This window comes from Gambusia affinis, linkage group LG01 (genome assembly GCF_019740435.1).
Source record: "Gambusia affinis linkage group LG01, SWU_Gaff_1.0, whole genome shotgun sequence".
NCBI classification, from domain to species: domain Eukaryota; kingdom Metazoa; phylum Chordata; class Actinopteri; order Cyprinodontiformes; family Poeciliidae; genus Gambusia; species Gambusia affinis.
Window position 1 is genome coordinate 40,955,234 of NC_057868.1, and position 14,773 is coordinate 40,970,006.

The following is a 14,773-nucleotide window of genomic DNA, read 5'->3' on the forward strand; positions in this document are numbered from 1 at the left end:
ACTGGGAGAAAGTAGAGGAAATACATTTTTCACAGATTATCTCTCATACCATAGTGTCACAACATGACAGTTTTAACAAATATGTAAAAGAATTTTTTATAAAATTTACATACGGCAGCTATAATTTCAATTAGGAGAGGAGAGAGAACGGGTCAGGAGGGACGAGGTTTAGAGCTGCTGCTGACTGACAAATGTTGGTAATTTATTTTCCTTTGTTCATTGAATGCTGGTGAAATGGAGGCAAATAGTCTGAGCTAACTATGCTGAACGGTTGATAATCTCACACAGTCTACCCACCTCTCTTGGAGAAAAACTGGGCTATAAATTGACACTCTTGTCCTTTTTTCTCTCTATTTAAAAAAAAAACAACTTATTTTATCTTTGGTTATCTGTTTAAGCAGCTTTTTCAATAACTTTGCTGATGAATGGGAGGTTGGAGATCTCCCATTCAATGATGGCCTATCAGTGGGAAAAGCTGCACTAAGACAAAGCATTATTTGCAAACTAGATCCACGTCTGTAGGACACTTTTGAGAGTTGGAGGCTGCTTGAGTAAGTCAGCTTTACCAGAAGATACAAAGCATCTACTCACCCTGTCAAAAGAACAACTTATCTCCACACATGATACCCATACAAATGGACATGAGCAAGTTGGTCACAGTGGCAGAAATCATACGCTGTCAAGTCTGTGAAAAAGATTTTGGATAACAAAAGCCTCATCAGTTCTGAGAAAAATCATATCACGATGCAGTTTCTGCAGACGGCACAAAGGAAAGCTGGGCGATGTTGAGGAAAAATGATTATTTTGAGTCCTTAATTCAGTTAATCTTACCTCATGTGTAAAAGGTCTATTGAACAGTCTTATTTGAACAAATGTTAAACAGATGCAGAGGAAAAGAAGGTCAGAGATAAACATTCTCTGAGAGGCTGTAAGTCAGAAGGCCATAAAAAACATCTCCTCCTGAGAGTAGGTCAAGAGGTCGGGAGGTTCTCAGAGTCTGCATCTGCACCTGGGATCGTGTGGAGCTGGTTACAGCCTGGAATGTTGAAACTACTAACGTCTAATTTCTACATCTTTCAAATATTAATAGCAAGTTTTTGATTAAAGGGTATTACCTAAGTTAGAATTACTAATCTAGTAAATGATGAATGTATTTGAAAATTGTACTATCTGTGACAATATCAGAATCAAATGGAAATTGTTTGAATGTTATGTTTTATAGGTTAAGAAAAGCAATTGTACCTCATTTTGTATTGTTGATTTTATGTGACAAGGCAAAGATTTAAATCTTTTGAGAATGCTGGATGCAGCAGAGCAGAACTGGGTTTTGTGAGGGTAACCTTTCCTTGAACCAAATTACTGGATTTAAGTTTGTTCTGAGATAACGGGAGACACTCCGAATTTCACAGGTATCTGTGAAGTCTTGTTTTATGCTTTTATTTGCCCAGGTGGCCCTAGTGCCCAGAAAACCAGGATGCAGCTGCTTGCTCCATTGTCTTACCGGAGACCAAAATGGCCTTTGATCTTGGCGTGAAATCAGGGGAAGGTCTAAGTTTTTCTGAATGTCCAAGGTAGCTTCTGGTTGGTCAAACAGAGGTACGCCTTAATTGAATATATTAAGAAGGAAAGAAACGCCTTCATTATAAAAGTGAATGCACAATAATAATAATTCAGATAGCTGCCCTATTCTGCCTTTTTGGCATCAGCTTTCTCCAAAGACATGTCTTTGCTTCTTTCTCTATCTTTTCTTTCTTCTAATTCTTTTGTCTCAGGTAAAGAATGTATATCTCTGTAACTCTGCGGTCTTCTTGTTAATTCATGCGCTGCTTTGTATGGGATTAAACTCTGTAATTCTGTGACGTCATCACGCATTGTTGTTTTCCTTATCGCCACACGCCGCTCGCTGAGAGGACCTGGGATCAGAGGAAGAGAGAGCCAAGCTTTTTTCCAAATTAAGCTAATTTAAAATACTCTTCCTTAACAGCGAGTAGAAAATGACAAACCTGCCAAAGACTCTTCCCAGATCTCCCTCCTTTTACACATGTAGGAGTGGATTGTTTTGGTGCTTTGGATGTGAGAATGACGAAGCTTCTGCAAGCGTTATGGTGTCATTTTTACCTGCTTAGCAAGCATTTGGAAGTGGATTTATCTTTGGGCATTGATGCATTAATGCTTTGCAGAGTCTGGAAGTGTTTCATTCAGATGGTGAGAAAGGGTCTTACCTCTGTGTTACATCTTCAAACATTGAAAGATGATGTTACTGCAGACCATTTGTGCGAGGTTGAGGCTATATTGAATGGTCGACCCCTCTCTCAGATGATCCACTGATCTGGAACCGCATGCTTCTGATGGAAGGGAAGCCAGTTTTATCACCCGCATCATTTAACAAGGATGATCTGTATGTGAAGAGATGGTGACCAATCCAATACCTCTCTGATTAGTTCTGCAAAAGTTGGGTACAAGAGTACCGTCCGTTACTTCAAGAGTGGGAGAAATGGAACCAAAAGAGGAGAAATTTTGTTCCTGGAGACATAGTTATTGTGACGGATCCTGCGGCTCCACGAGCGTCTTGGATTCTGGGAAAAGCGTTGGAAACGCTGATATGCTCTCTGAGTCCTCAAACAAAACAAGTATCCTAGAAAGATCTGCTTCAATGTGCACAAAGTTTGGGTATCACTGGGTATAATTAGTTTAAATTTTGTTATGGCTCTATAATTTCATTTGAAGGTAATTGTAATCTCACCTGCCATTTACCATTAGGGGCCGGTCTACTAGAGCCATATTTTTGGGGTTTCTGTTTATTTTTTTGTTTGGTGTAATACCTGAAAATGACAGTGGGGGGCATCATATGTTTAAATGACATGACAGGTGACCTCTCGCCACGCGTGCTGATTGCAGCGGATTATTGACCATCGTCGTCGTTGTTGCTACTGTTGATCACTGCATTGCGGCAATTATGTGAATCATTTGGCTGTACTAAGTCTGTAAGTGTGTGACGCTGAAAAGTCGCATCTTGTTGGAGAGAGTCAGATCAGTAAATGCTGTACAATCATAGAACCACAAGTGTTCATTCACTGGATCCAGAGGACAAGCGTCAGTCAGCTGACCCCCGACGGCCGAGGCTCATTTTGTTTTCTTTTATCAAGAATAAATCACAAGTACTTCAGTAATATTGGTGGTAAAATTGTCCTATAGCTCTCAAAAATTAGCTATTGGGGAAATAATATTTTTAAACCCTTTATTGAGAAGCATTGACAACAAAGTATTAGAAATCTCTTGAATAAGCAAAATATTTATGTGCTGACAGAAGGCATTAAAATTTTTAAAAGTGCACAGCAGTGCAGATATATTCTGCTTGAAATAAATTCCCTGTTTTCCCATAAGGACCAGAGTGACACATAGCAGCTCCACGTCGGGGTTACATGCTCTGTCTCTGACAGCGATGCTGCAACACCAACTGTTCTTCACATGAAGGCAAACCCCACCAGGCTTGGATTTACCAGATTCAGCGTTTCTGTCCAGACGGATATTAGTGAAAACATCCACTTGAGTTGAGCTCTCTGGAACATCGTCACTAAACCAAGTCTTGCTGACAACAAAGAGCCCCGACTCACGATACTCCTGGCATGCCACAGCATCACAGCGCACTTCCTCCAGTTTGTCTCTGAGGGAGCGAGGGTTTCACAGACTGATAGAGGGCAGCAGAAGCTTAGTGGCCCAACATACACGCTCCCTGATGCCGCCTTTCTGTCCTCTCTTCCTGCAGTCGTGACCGTAGTTCTGAAGTAGTTTTCTCGCCACGTCCTGCAGTAGATCTGGTGAAGGTAGCACACGATTCTGCCGAAAACTCAGTAACTCGACCCTGCTGAATGCCAGTTGAGCCGTATGAACCTACAATAAGCACTGGGCAGCACAGCTAGACAGAATTAGCCACTGCAATGCTAGCTGCACAGTTTTCCATTCCACGGACAGATATCATACAACCCCACATACATCCTATGTTTGGAGAATATGCTGCTCCACCAGTCCATGTGATGGGTGATAAAAACACATTAACAGAAACGATGCAAACAAAACAGCACAAGGAGTCCTTCCTCCATGAGCTGCACCATCTTTCCATAAACACTTACTGTAAATGAGTTAAAAATCCAACTGGATCTACTCAATTCAATCTATAAAAGTTACTCTTACCATTTAGCTGAAATGAGTACAAATAACTAACTTCAGTTTAGTCAAAAGCACCAGTGGTTTTTTACAGTGTGGCTGCTTAACTTAGTTTATATTAAGTGCTAGAATTAAATGAATCAATCAGATTTCAGAGAAAGAAAATATTTATTTAACTGATCCAATAAAATAAAATCAGGTTCTTCCAGCAGTGATGTCATCGAGGCTTGGCATCCAGGTGGAAGTGATATCAGCAGCAGGAAAGCCAAATGGGCATTTCAGATTAAAAGGTATAAGAAGAGAAAAGTTATGGCACAGTGGCACAGATGTAGGGAAGCTCCTTGTCACAGCGTTCATCATTCACATAATCTCGTTCTGTAAAGAGACAAACAGAGCAGAGCTTTGAACCAGCAACCCACCAGTTACAGGACAAACTTCCAACTACTAAGCCACTGGATACATACATTTAAACTAAATTATTAAATTACAGATTGTGAATTCAAAGTAATAAATACCAAGAAAGTTGATCTCCATGCAGTCTTCGTTTCTAACAGCATGGTTTGGCTCATTCGCGCCCCAGGAATTAAACACAAACCTGGAACCGTCACTCCAAAAAAAGGAGCCTTCCTGAAAGAACATCTTAGTTTTAAGTTTCTATCCAAACAAATCACACAGAACCAACCTAGACTTCTGTCAGTCATTATAGAAAACATGAACTGTGTTTGGATGGTTTATATTTAAAACCCTCAGCTGGTCGGAGCAGTCGCTGGAAAAACAGAAGCAGGTTCTGGTTCTGTAGGAGGTCTCCTCTCTTTCCTCTCCACTGTTGCCACATGCTTCCTCAGCATGAGGGAGTTTAGCATGGTCAGTGATTCAATACAACAAACTGGGTTTCCTGAGAAAACTGTTGACCAATTCATATTCTAATCTGCAATTAACTGCATCGTGTTAAAACCAGGATCAACTGGAATGTATTTGACTGAACTGACCACTTTATTAGGAACACCTGTTCAATTCAGTTCACTTTATTTATATAAAGACAATTCACAACAAATGTCGTCTCAAAGCATTTACTAAAAGTGCCATGAGAAATGCATCTTGACATAAAAAGTCATCAACCAAACAGTTATTTGTGTTTTTAAATTCTCACCAATGTTGTATCATGAGCTCCAACCCAGCTTTCTGTGTCTTTTCCAGTTGCTTTGTGGACAAGGTTTCTGATGAAGTTGTACTGATTTCCACTGTGGATTGAGGCCAAATTTGCTCTGAATGAGAGGCAGTGGAACTGAAAAAGACAACAGTGGTTTAAACTTTCCTCTGTGCAGTGAGACAGTTGGTGCAGCTGAATATCAACCTTTAGAAATTATGATTCTATTTGTTTAATGGAAATAAGTTTCTGTAACCCTGTTGGTGAAACTTATTGTCTTATATCAATAAATTTACATTTCTATGAAACCTGCAGTGACCATCACATCTGCTGTACCTCTGCGGTATACCAGTTCTTGCGAGTTTCAAAAAACTTGAAACAGCGACCATCGTACCAAGTCCAATTTCCAGGACATGCACTTGTTGTCGGATCTATGAGGAGAGAAAGTAAGTTCATAGATCTGATAATCAGCATCATTTTAACACTAAACACAGTCCAGAGGTTCAGCTGCACCAAACATTATGGTAAAAATATGAGAAATTAATCCAAATTACAGGTTGTGGAAATGGGAATTATGTCAGTTAAGAATTATTTAAAAAGTATAATCAATGTTAAATTAAATCAATAATAAACTAAAAATACTGCACTTTAAGAAAATAATTTAGGAGATGACAGTTATTACACAATATATTCACATGAAAAACCTCTGAAATGACATTTATTGGTTCTGATTCAGTTATTTTATTCAGAAAATAATTTGCCTGCTTAGCATTTCTAGCTGCGTTTTGTAAAAACTACTGTGACCTAGACGCCTTGAGGGATGGAAAGTTTCTATACAATATATACTGACTGAACAATTTATTAACTGACTTTATACAGAAATGAAGTCCAGTACTTTGACTGAAAGGATGACCCAATAACGCAAAAGTTTCGTATCTTTTTAAAGAACTTCTCACAATGTAATTGTTGTCTTTAAGGTGTTAGAAACTCCAACAATAAAAGAAGCACGAACCTCTCAGTCGACATCCGGCCTGTGGATGGAAAAACCCAAAGTTTTAAGACAAAATTCCCAACAAAACAAAGTTTCCTCACTGAACTTCGACCAAATGATGGCTCAGATTGCTCCATCTGATCTACGTCAGTCAGCCAAAGCTCACAACAGCGATATACCAGTCATTGTTTTAAGTCCTTCTCCATACTTACATCAGCTCCATCCCAGAGTCCAAAGCTCAGACCAAGAAGCAGAGTGAAGACAAGACCTGCAGCCATCTGTAGAAAGAATCGTTAGGAAAGTTAATAATTAGTATCACAAATCAACTCAATCAAGACATAAAGCATCATGATGAGCAGTAGGACTTTAAATGTTACCTTGTTTTGATGATTAGTTGAAGAGTCTGTTCCAGCAGCAGTTTCTGCTCACAGGATGTCTCAGAGATGGAAACACAGACTTTATATACCTTCAGTTTGTTTGTCTGAAGTGGAAATCTTTGAGTAAGTCACTGTCTGTTCTCGTTTTTGTCACTTTTTTAAAAAAGTGTTCAAGTTGTTGCAGAATCTTCCAGGATTCGGCCAAGGACGTTTTCCTGGTAGCGTGAAGAGTTACGTACCATAAGAACTGATTAGAACCGGACCAAAGCGGCTGATGTTGCCACTTCTGCTTCTCTGTCCAGAACAGTGTTCTTGTATGGAATGTACTCTCTGATAACAGAAGTGTATTAAAAAAGGACGTATCTGTGAGATGTTGCTCTGCTTTTCCTGACTCTGTTGGATTCAGAGTCTTTTGACTGCCTTCAAATAAAACACTTGAGAGATAAAGTTGAAACTTTATCAATTCTTGAGTAGTTTCTCTACCTGTTTGATTAGGAATTTGCACCACATTCTTGGTGTCAGAAGTGGGATCTGTCATGCCAGAAGGACTCCGTGGCAGAGGACAAGAGCATTCGGCCATCCTGAAGACTCACAAACCAGCTTCAGTCCATCTGTGTTAAAAACAGGACAGCTTCTGGATCCTTCTCCAGAACAAGACAATCCTGTCACAGAGGTCTAGAGATGATTCCTCTTGTTTAGCTGCATTCACCTTGCCTTCTTTGGAAACTATTAGAAAGCTTCTGCAGTCTGAATGATGTTCCAGTGAGTTTGCTGTATATCAGGGTTAGGATCAGTGAGTTATTTCTTTATGTCATCCAGAAGGAGATGGCCAATGATTACTCCTCTTCAGACTGGCATGTGTCGATATTCTATCGTTTAAAGCACTTCAGGATCTGTGTTTGGTGTCAGATCAGAGGAGCACAAATGTTTTGTCTTCAGCTGATACCTTATCAACCAGTAACTGGTGTTCAGCTCTCTGAAGTCACGAGGTTCTATTTGTTTAACGGAAATCAGTTTCTAAAACCTTGTTATTGTTGGATTTTATTGTCTTTTATCAATAAATTTAAAAACTGACTTCAGTTTTTAAGTTGAAGTCTGGACCCTTTGGCTGTGTTGAATTTACTCAGTGATTAACTGAGCAATATTTACATTCTGTCTGCTTCTTTCAGACATTTTATCCAAGTCAGACTACTACCTATATCAGGTCAGTAACAGCCAAATAGCTCAGTCCCAGATGCTACTTGTCTCCAGTCTGAGGAACATTTGTCCAACCTCTCACTTTCATCTGCCAGATGTTTATGGGGCTTCTTGTACATTTAGTCATTTCCAAGTCATCCATTAGCTTATTAACGACACCAAGATCTGGGCTTTGACTAGGCCCAAGACTTTCCTTATGTTACTACTTAGCCAGTCCTTGGTGGGTGTACTGGTATGTTGGGTCCTTGTCATGTTTCAGGGTCTAGTTCTGCCTCAGCTTTCAGTTTGTAGAGAATGTCTCACATTCTTATGTCTGACTCACTGTACAATCCATGGTGGTGAACTGACCAGGTTCTGCTGCAGCAAAGCATACCAACTCATGAGACCTCCTCCTCCATATTTCACATTTGGTATGAAGTTTTTCTCCTGGACTGCTGTACTTGGTTTATGCCAAACATGTTCTCTGTCTGGAGTCTAAATAATTGAGTTTTAGGTTCTCCTTCCCATAGAACAATGTGCCAGAGGTTTTTCTGCGTTCTTCCTGGCTTTCTTACAAAGCAAAAGGTTTCCTTGAAGCTCAAACTTTTCATGTATTTCTCAGATCATACAGAAATGCACGAATAGAACAGCAGGACCAAGACCCTACTTTAGGACATTTACGGGGTTTTGTTCTTCTTTTGGTCAGTTATCAGTGAACTTGCTTGGATTGACATATGTGTGCCTATAGAGAGTTAATACAAATGTCTTCCACTGTCACACAGCTGGTTTCTGTTGGGTGCTGTGGGGAGTTTTCTTTTCCACCAGGAGGAGCCATCAGGTCGCAGTCTGTTGGAGGATCGCACCTGTGTGTAATCGCCGTCATCGTCTCCAGTATGAAAGGAGCGGGCAGTCAGTGTTAACCTCTAATGGTTCTCCTCTCATGGTACCGTGGAGAAAAATCCCTGAAGAAACCCGCATACAGATCCAAGAACCTCTGTTGAAGATCGGTGGAAAACCTTCTATCCGCTCCAGGTTGTCTCTCTACCTGCCCGCCCTCCACCGATTCTCCCATCAGGGAATCCTCCGCCCCTCGAACCCCGGACTGGACTCCTCCTTCCTCCTGTCAGCTCCCCAGGATCTGGCTTCCCAACTTCAGATCCTCCTCTCACCAATCCTGTAAGGTTGCTCCCGAAGTAGTTTTGGATTTAGTTCTGCCTACCACTTGCTTTTCTTCTGGTTCCAGTAGGACCAGTTATATCACAGATCAGACCAAATATCTCTTTAATCAGAAAAATAAACTTTATCTGATTTTTTCTCTCTACCTCCTATTTTGTGTCTCTGCATGTGGGTCAAGTGTGTAGCTTTAAAAATGACAATTTCAGACATCTGAGACTTCTTTGCATCTCACGATGGCATTCACAGCTGAGGTGATACAGATATAGTGACTTTAATCATTAGAAGGCGTAAAAGGTGAACTGTCCTGATTTATTCCCCACCAGAAAATATATTTTACAGAAATCATTAAGACTCAACTGGATTGTTTTAGAAAAGAGTCATCGTTGAAAACGACCAAACTAGAGAACAGAACCAGAGGGTGCGTTCACACCTTCCCAGAATCAGTCTTGAATCCGACTCTTATGATTCTGATTCAAGACGGACTTTTGTTTGTCTAGAAAGTCTGATTCGTTTGGGAGGTGAGAATGCAAATTTGAATTCCAAACCAGACTATAAAAGCGAACTCTGATCCGACTAAAAACCTCGGTCTCGATCCGGTTGAAGTGAACTTGTATGGTTGAATACATATCTGAATGCAACCTGGCTAGAAACCGTTCCAAAAGCAGGAAGTGAACTACAGCGCAGGGCATTCTGGGTCAAAACAACCAAAACAACTGTTGGTTTCCACCAGTAGAGGAAGTAAAGGCTGTCAGAGTTTTCTGGTTTCAAAACGTGTGTTTTCTTTACTTATAACAGAAATGTTCTCCGAGTTGACTTCATACAAAAAATTTAAATATAGACGTTAATTTGTGGTAGAAAAAGTGCTTCACTGCTCACTCCTTCACCAAACAATCAGATCAACCACAGCGGGAGGCTGACTGACCAGGAGGAGGGGCAAAGCAAAACAAACAAATAAATAAACAACAATAGATCGACCATTCACACAACCTTAGATCTGTAACATTAATAATTTAGCAAAAAATACATTAATCTAATTCTTACTAGGCTCCAATACCAACCAACCTCCGCTCTTTGTCTTCTTCAGAGGTTTTCGTGTCGATTCCTTCAGTAGTTCTTGGTGCAGCGCCACCACAGGCCAGGAGGGGAACAGGTTTTTCAGTTAGTTTGAGTTGTTTGACACAGTTTAGTGTGAATGTAAACTACAGTCCTGAAAATGTAACAAATGTTCCAATTTTGATCCCCAATCAAACCAAGTCTAGCGGACTAACCGGTGTGAAAACACCCAGGAAGAAAACAGGACTAAAATAGAAAATTTAATTCTAAATCTCTTTAGGTTGCAGAAACATTGAGGTGGAGCCTCAGATTGTTTTTTTTTTTTTGTCTGAATGTTCCCAGAGATGATCAGATCTTCAGCAGGACAACAGCGCAGTAATCTACACCACCACCAGAGGGCGACATTGCATCACTTTTTATTCACAGAGAGATTTCTGATTTCCACATCAGATGGAAGAAGTTTCCTGTATCTTCATCTAATCGTGTCGTAGTTTGTTTGTGATGTCCCTCTGACACATTTAAGCCCAAAATTATTCATACCCTTGCTAGAATTAGATCGAAGTAATCTTTAAATTTTACCCATGTTTCTTCTGACTGGAGCGAATGTGAATGATGTAAATATGTGTAACAGACTGTAGAGAATCTGCGTACAGAGCTAAAAATTAGGGTGATGGCAAAAAGGCCTTCCTGTCTCATCACCAAAACTACATCAAAGTGATTGATTGGTGAAAACCAATAAAGATTCTTCCACTAAATTTTCTTCAACATGACATTTGTTGTGAATTGACATCATGTAAATAAACTTAAATTAATCTACATTTTAAAAAGGGCATCGAAAGTTTTAAACAGAAAATCCTTATTTTAAAGTTGATGTTTCTTTTTACAGTTTCATTGTCTTAAGAGATTCCTCTCATTGCTGATCAGAAACAAATTTCTCAAATATGAATAACTTTAGGCTAAACTGTACATAAATAATTTAAACAGAGCTGTACTCCTCCTTTCATCCTTTCTTTTTCTTTGTTTTTCTTTTCCATCTCTACCATTTTATCCTTCTCCCATTCATTTCTGCCATTTCTTCTCGTCGTCATCTCCCTGTGTCCCGTTCCAACCCAGACGACAGAGGAAATCCTCCCTGTGACATTAACGTCTGAATTAAAGTATTTCACTGTGGCTCCACAGTGAACTGTTTTCCTGCAGAAACTAATGAAACAGCTTCACAGGGAGTCGCTGAAGTCGGCCTCGCTGAGCTTCATCAACGCTCCACGCTCTGATTCTTTCAGTCGTTTGGCTCTTATTGTCGCTGAGGGAGATTTGCTTTGCAGATTCTAGATTGAGCCATTTACAGGAAACGCATGAGTGCTAATAACCCAGTTTGTCATAAGTGTCGGTAAGAAGCAGGCAGGGACTGCAGAGCAATAATAACCGAGACGTAAAAGTCTTCATCAATTTATGTCCAGATGGAGGGGAGAAATTGCAGAGGAGTTTGAAACTCCTCTGGTTGTTTCACTGAACATGCTCGGTGTTTTTAGTTGCCTTGAAGCCTCTGAGGCAGAGCTGTGACTTGATATTTAGAGCTGTGGAAATCATGCTGACCTCTGACCTCTGCTTACTCCCATCCACAAAAACAAGAAGCAGAAGGAGCAAAAACAGCTGAAAGCAGAAAGCTGATTTTCTACAGACATTTCTAAAAACATTTACATAATAAGCTGGTTTTCATATTGTAACCGAACCCCTAAATAAAGGATTGTGGCTTCACTGATGAACTGAGTTTCACCGTAAGACCTGTACACACACACACACACACACACCCCACACACACACACACGCACACCGACACACCTACACACACACACGCACACACATGCACACACGCACACACACACACACACACACACACACACACTCAGACAGAGTAAACTACAAATCACTAAAAGTATCAACTCTGATTCAAAAACTGTATCCTATTTGATCACAATGAAACAAATTCACAATTCCAACTGATCAATATTAGAAATTTTCTTAATTTACAAAATAAACATACTTTGTGCCTCCATTAGGGACCGATGATATCAAGATACATTTTTACTGCGCTGCTGCAACTTGTCTTCTTTTCTTTTGGTTGTTAAGCTGCCGTTCTATGATTTATACACAGGAAGTTCTCTTATCAAAATAAAAGCATCAAATCAAAAACTGGAAGTCAACCATGTAATATACAAAATAAAATGAAATAAAGGCAATAAAGAAATAATACGACACATAAGGAGACTAATTTGGAGTTATTTACGCAAATATTTCTCTGATGAAAAAAGGTAATTGTACATTTAAATAATTTTCTTTAAAGATGTCAAATAATATCTGGATATAATTCTTTACTGTGGGTTAACATTCCAAGATGTGCACAGTTTGCACATGCCTGGTGTCAGAGGTCAAGAAGAAGTGATTGTCACTTAAATAACCTGTTTCTAATGAAGCGTCACATGCCTGATCAGATTCTCCTACAACCTGAAAACAGTTTCAGTCTGGACAACAGAACATGAATGTTCTCAGCAGAGGAACGAGATCCCAAACATGGAGACGGACACGGACCCAGATCACCGATCACAGGACATTTAAAGGGGCCAGTGGAAGAACTGGTGAGACAAGGCCAGACAGTGGACTGTCCTCAGCTTGTCAGATCTGAGACAACAACAAACCGCAGGGGGTTTCAACCCTGTGATGCATCCAGGAAGATGTGGAAGAAATTTATTTTCCAGTTTGTCTGTAAACTTACAGCTTCCCAAGTAGAAACATGAGCAGCGCTGAAGCTCTGAGTTTCCTCTGGACATGAACGGAAAACAACCAACCAGCCAGCAGCTCAGGGAGAATCATATTCCCTGCATCACAGCTCTCAATTTAAGTTTGCTAACTGATGAAAACTCAAACATGAAACCCAGAACATGAAATGTGGACATTTCTGGGAGAAAGATGTCTGGTCTGAATTTAATCACAAAACACATGATGCAGCAAAAACAGATAAAAATGAGAGATTTGGTCCAATAATCATAAATCAGCCTCAACTTTTCAAGATGAATGGAAAAGGTTCAGAAAATGTTAGCAATATGTGGCAGCGATGCTATGCTAGCAGCTTGTCAAGCTTCCAGCATCGTTGATTTCTGATTGGATATTTTAGATTCTCTATATTGAGACAGCAGAGCTGTTTATAGCTGTATTATAGTCTTTCAGATTATAATATTTATTATACATTTAAATTGGTTTTTGTTTTATTGTGTTTTATTTCTTCCTGATTCTAATTATTTCCTGTCATTTAACCTTTTGTTAAATTCAAAGATTGTTTGATTCCTAATTATTACTCTGAACGTTTTTAGGACTGTAGATGCTAAGAAGCTTAAAGGAACGTAAAGATAAATCGTCTGATGTAAGATTATTTATGACTGGACGTAAATGTGAGGAAGGACTTCATGGTAAACTGCAGAACCTGCACTTCTCTGTCAATTTCCTTTTCAGCCCTGATAAAGACAACAGATCCAGTTAATGTACTTTGGACCCTCTGTTCATGTAACAGCTGGAGAGGAAAGAAGCTGTGGATCATCAGTTCACTGAGAGAAGCTGCTGTGGGATTCACAAACAGAAAAACAGAAAAACAATGCAGAAGCCTGTGGCGTGCAGTCTGAAGGGGACCCATAACCTTGGATGGGGGAACGCACTGTGTGTGTGTGTGCATGTGTGTGTGTGTGTGTGTGTGTGTGTGTGTGTGTGTGTGTGTGTGTGCGTGTGCATGCGTGTGTGTGTGTGTGTGTGTGTGTGGTAATGAGCGAGTGGGTGGGTGCAGGAAAGGAAGTGGCGGAGAAGGTAGACATAAAAACAGAACAACAGAAAGCAACAGATGAGAAAAAGGAGGAAGACGGATACGGAGTTGAGAATCAAAAGGAAAAAAGGAGACGAAGAGGAGGAAGAGGAGGAGGAAGAGAACGAGGGAAAGGTCATTGAAACTTTATCATCTGAAGGTTTGCTTTGAATTCTTGAACAGTAAAAATTCAGCAAAGATTTATATTTTCAACATGTTGATTATAGATGTGCATCTTTTAGAGTATAAAGGTTTTTTTATTTTAATATTATTCCCAATTCATGAAAAAGAAAATCCTAGATTTATTCAGATGAAGCCAAGAATATAAAGTTGATTTGCTGAATGACTGAGTAAATCTTTAGGAACTGGAATGATTTTCTTTTAAATTATCAAGTTATTTATGTCAATCACAGTTTACTTTTACTGCAAATGACACTGTAAGGAGAAGCAGTTCTTAAAAAGAGATTTTTAAATATTTAGCTTGTACCTGGTTCAGAGAACGGTACTAAATGTTTTATTGGACCCAGTGGGTCAGACCGAGCATCGCTCTTCCAGACTTCATCCAAATATTCTGAAAGTTCTTGTGTGTACTGATGGACTTGTGATCGTATCACTGGATTGTTGATGAGCCTCAGTTTGGTTTCTGGAAAGTTTCCTTCAGCTCCATCGATCCGGTGGCATCATGACAGCTGCAGAACCTGGGATGTTCATCTAGAGTTCTGGTTCTGTTGGCACCTCAGACGTCAGCACGGCTCTTTAATTTTGATGATCTCAGAGGTTTTGACTGTGGCATCATGCGGAGTTCCTCAGGGATGTGTTTCAGGCCCAATTCTGTTCCAGCTGCA

At 39.9% G+C, this 14,773-nt stretch overlaps 1 protein-coding gene across 1 annotated transcript; it reads right to left on the minus strand.

Moving 5' to 3' along the window:
* Nucleotides 1-4,313: 4,313 nt before the first annotated feature.
* On the minus strand, nt 4,314-6,933 carry LOC122835593 (galactose-specific lectin nattectin-like). Its single transcript, XM_044124792.1, has 7 exons — nt 6,680-6,933; nt 6,515-6,580; nt 6,324-6,342; nt 5,648-5,742; nt 5,315-5,449; nt 4,680-4,791; nt 4,314-4,539 (listed from the first exon to the last, which is right to left on the minus strand). Exons 2-7 carry the CDS (start codon nt 6,578-6,580, stop codon nt 4,472-4,474), a joined length of 495 nt encoding a protein of 164 aa, XP_043980727.1. The 5' UTR covers nt 6,680-6,933; the 3' UTR covers nt 4,314-4,471.
* Between the last annotated feature and the right edge of the window lie 7,840 nt (nt 6,934-14,773).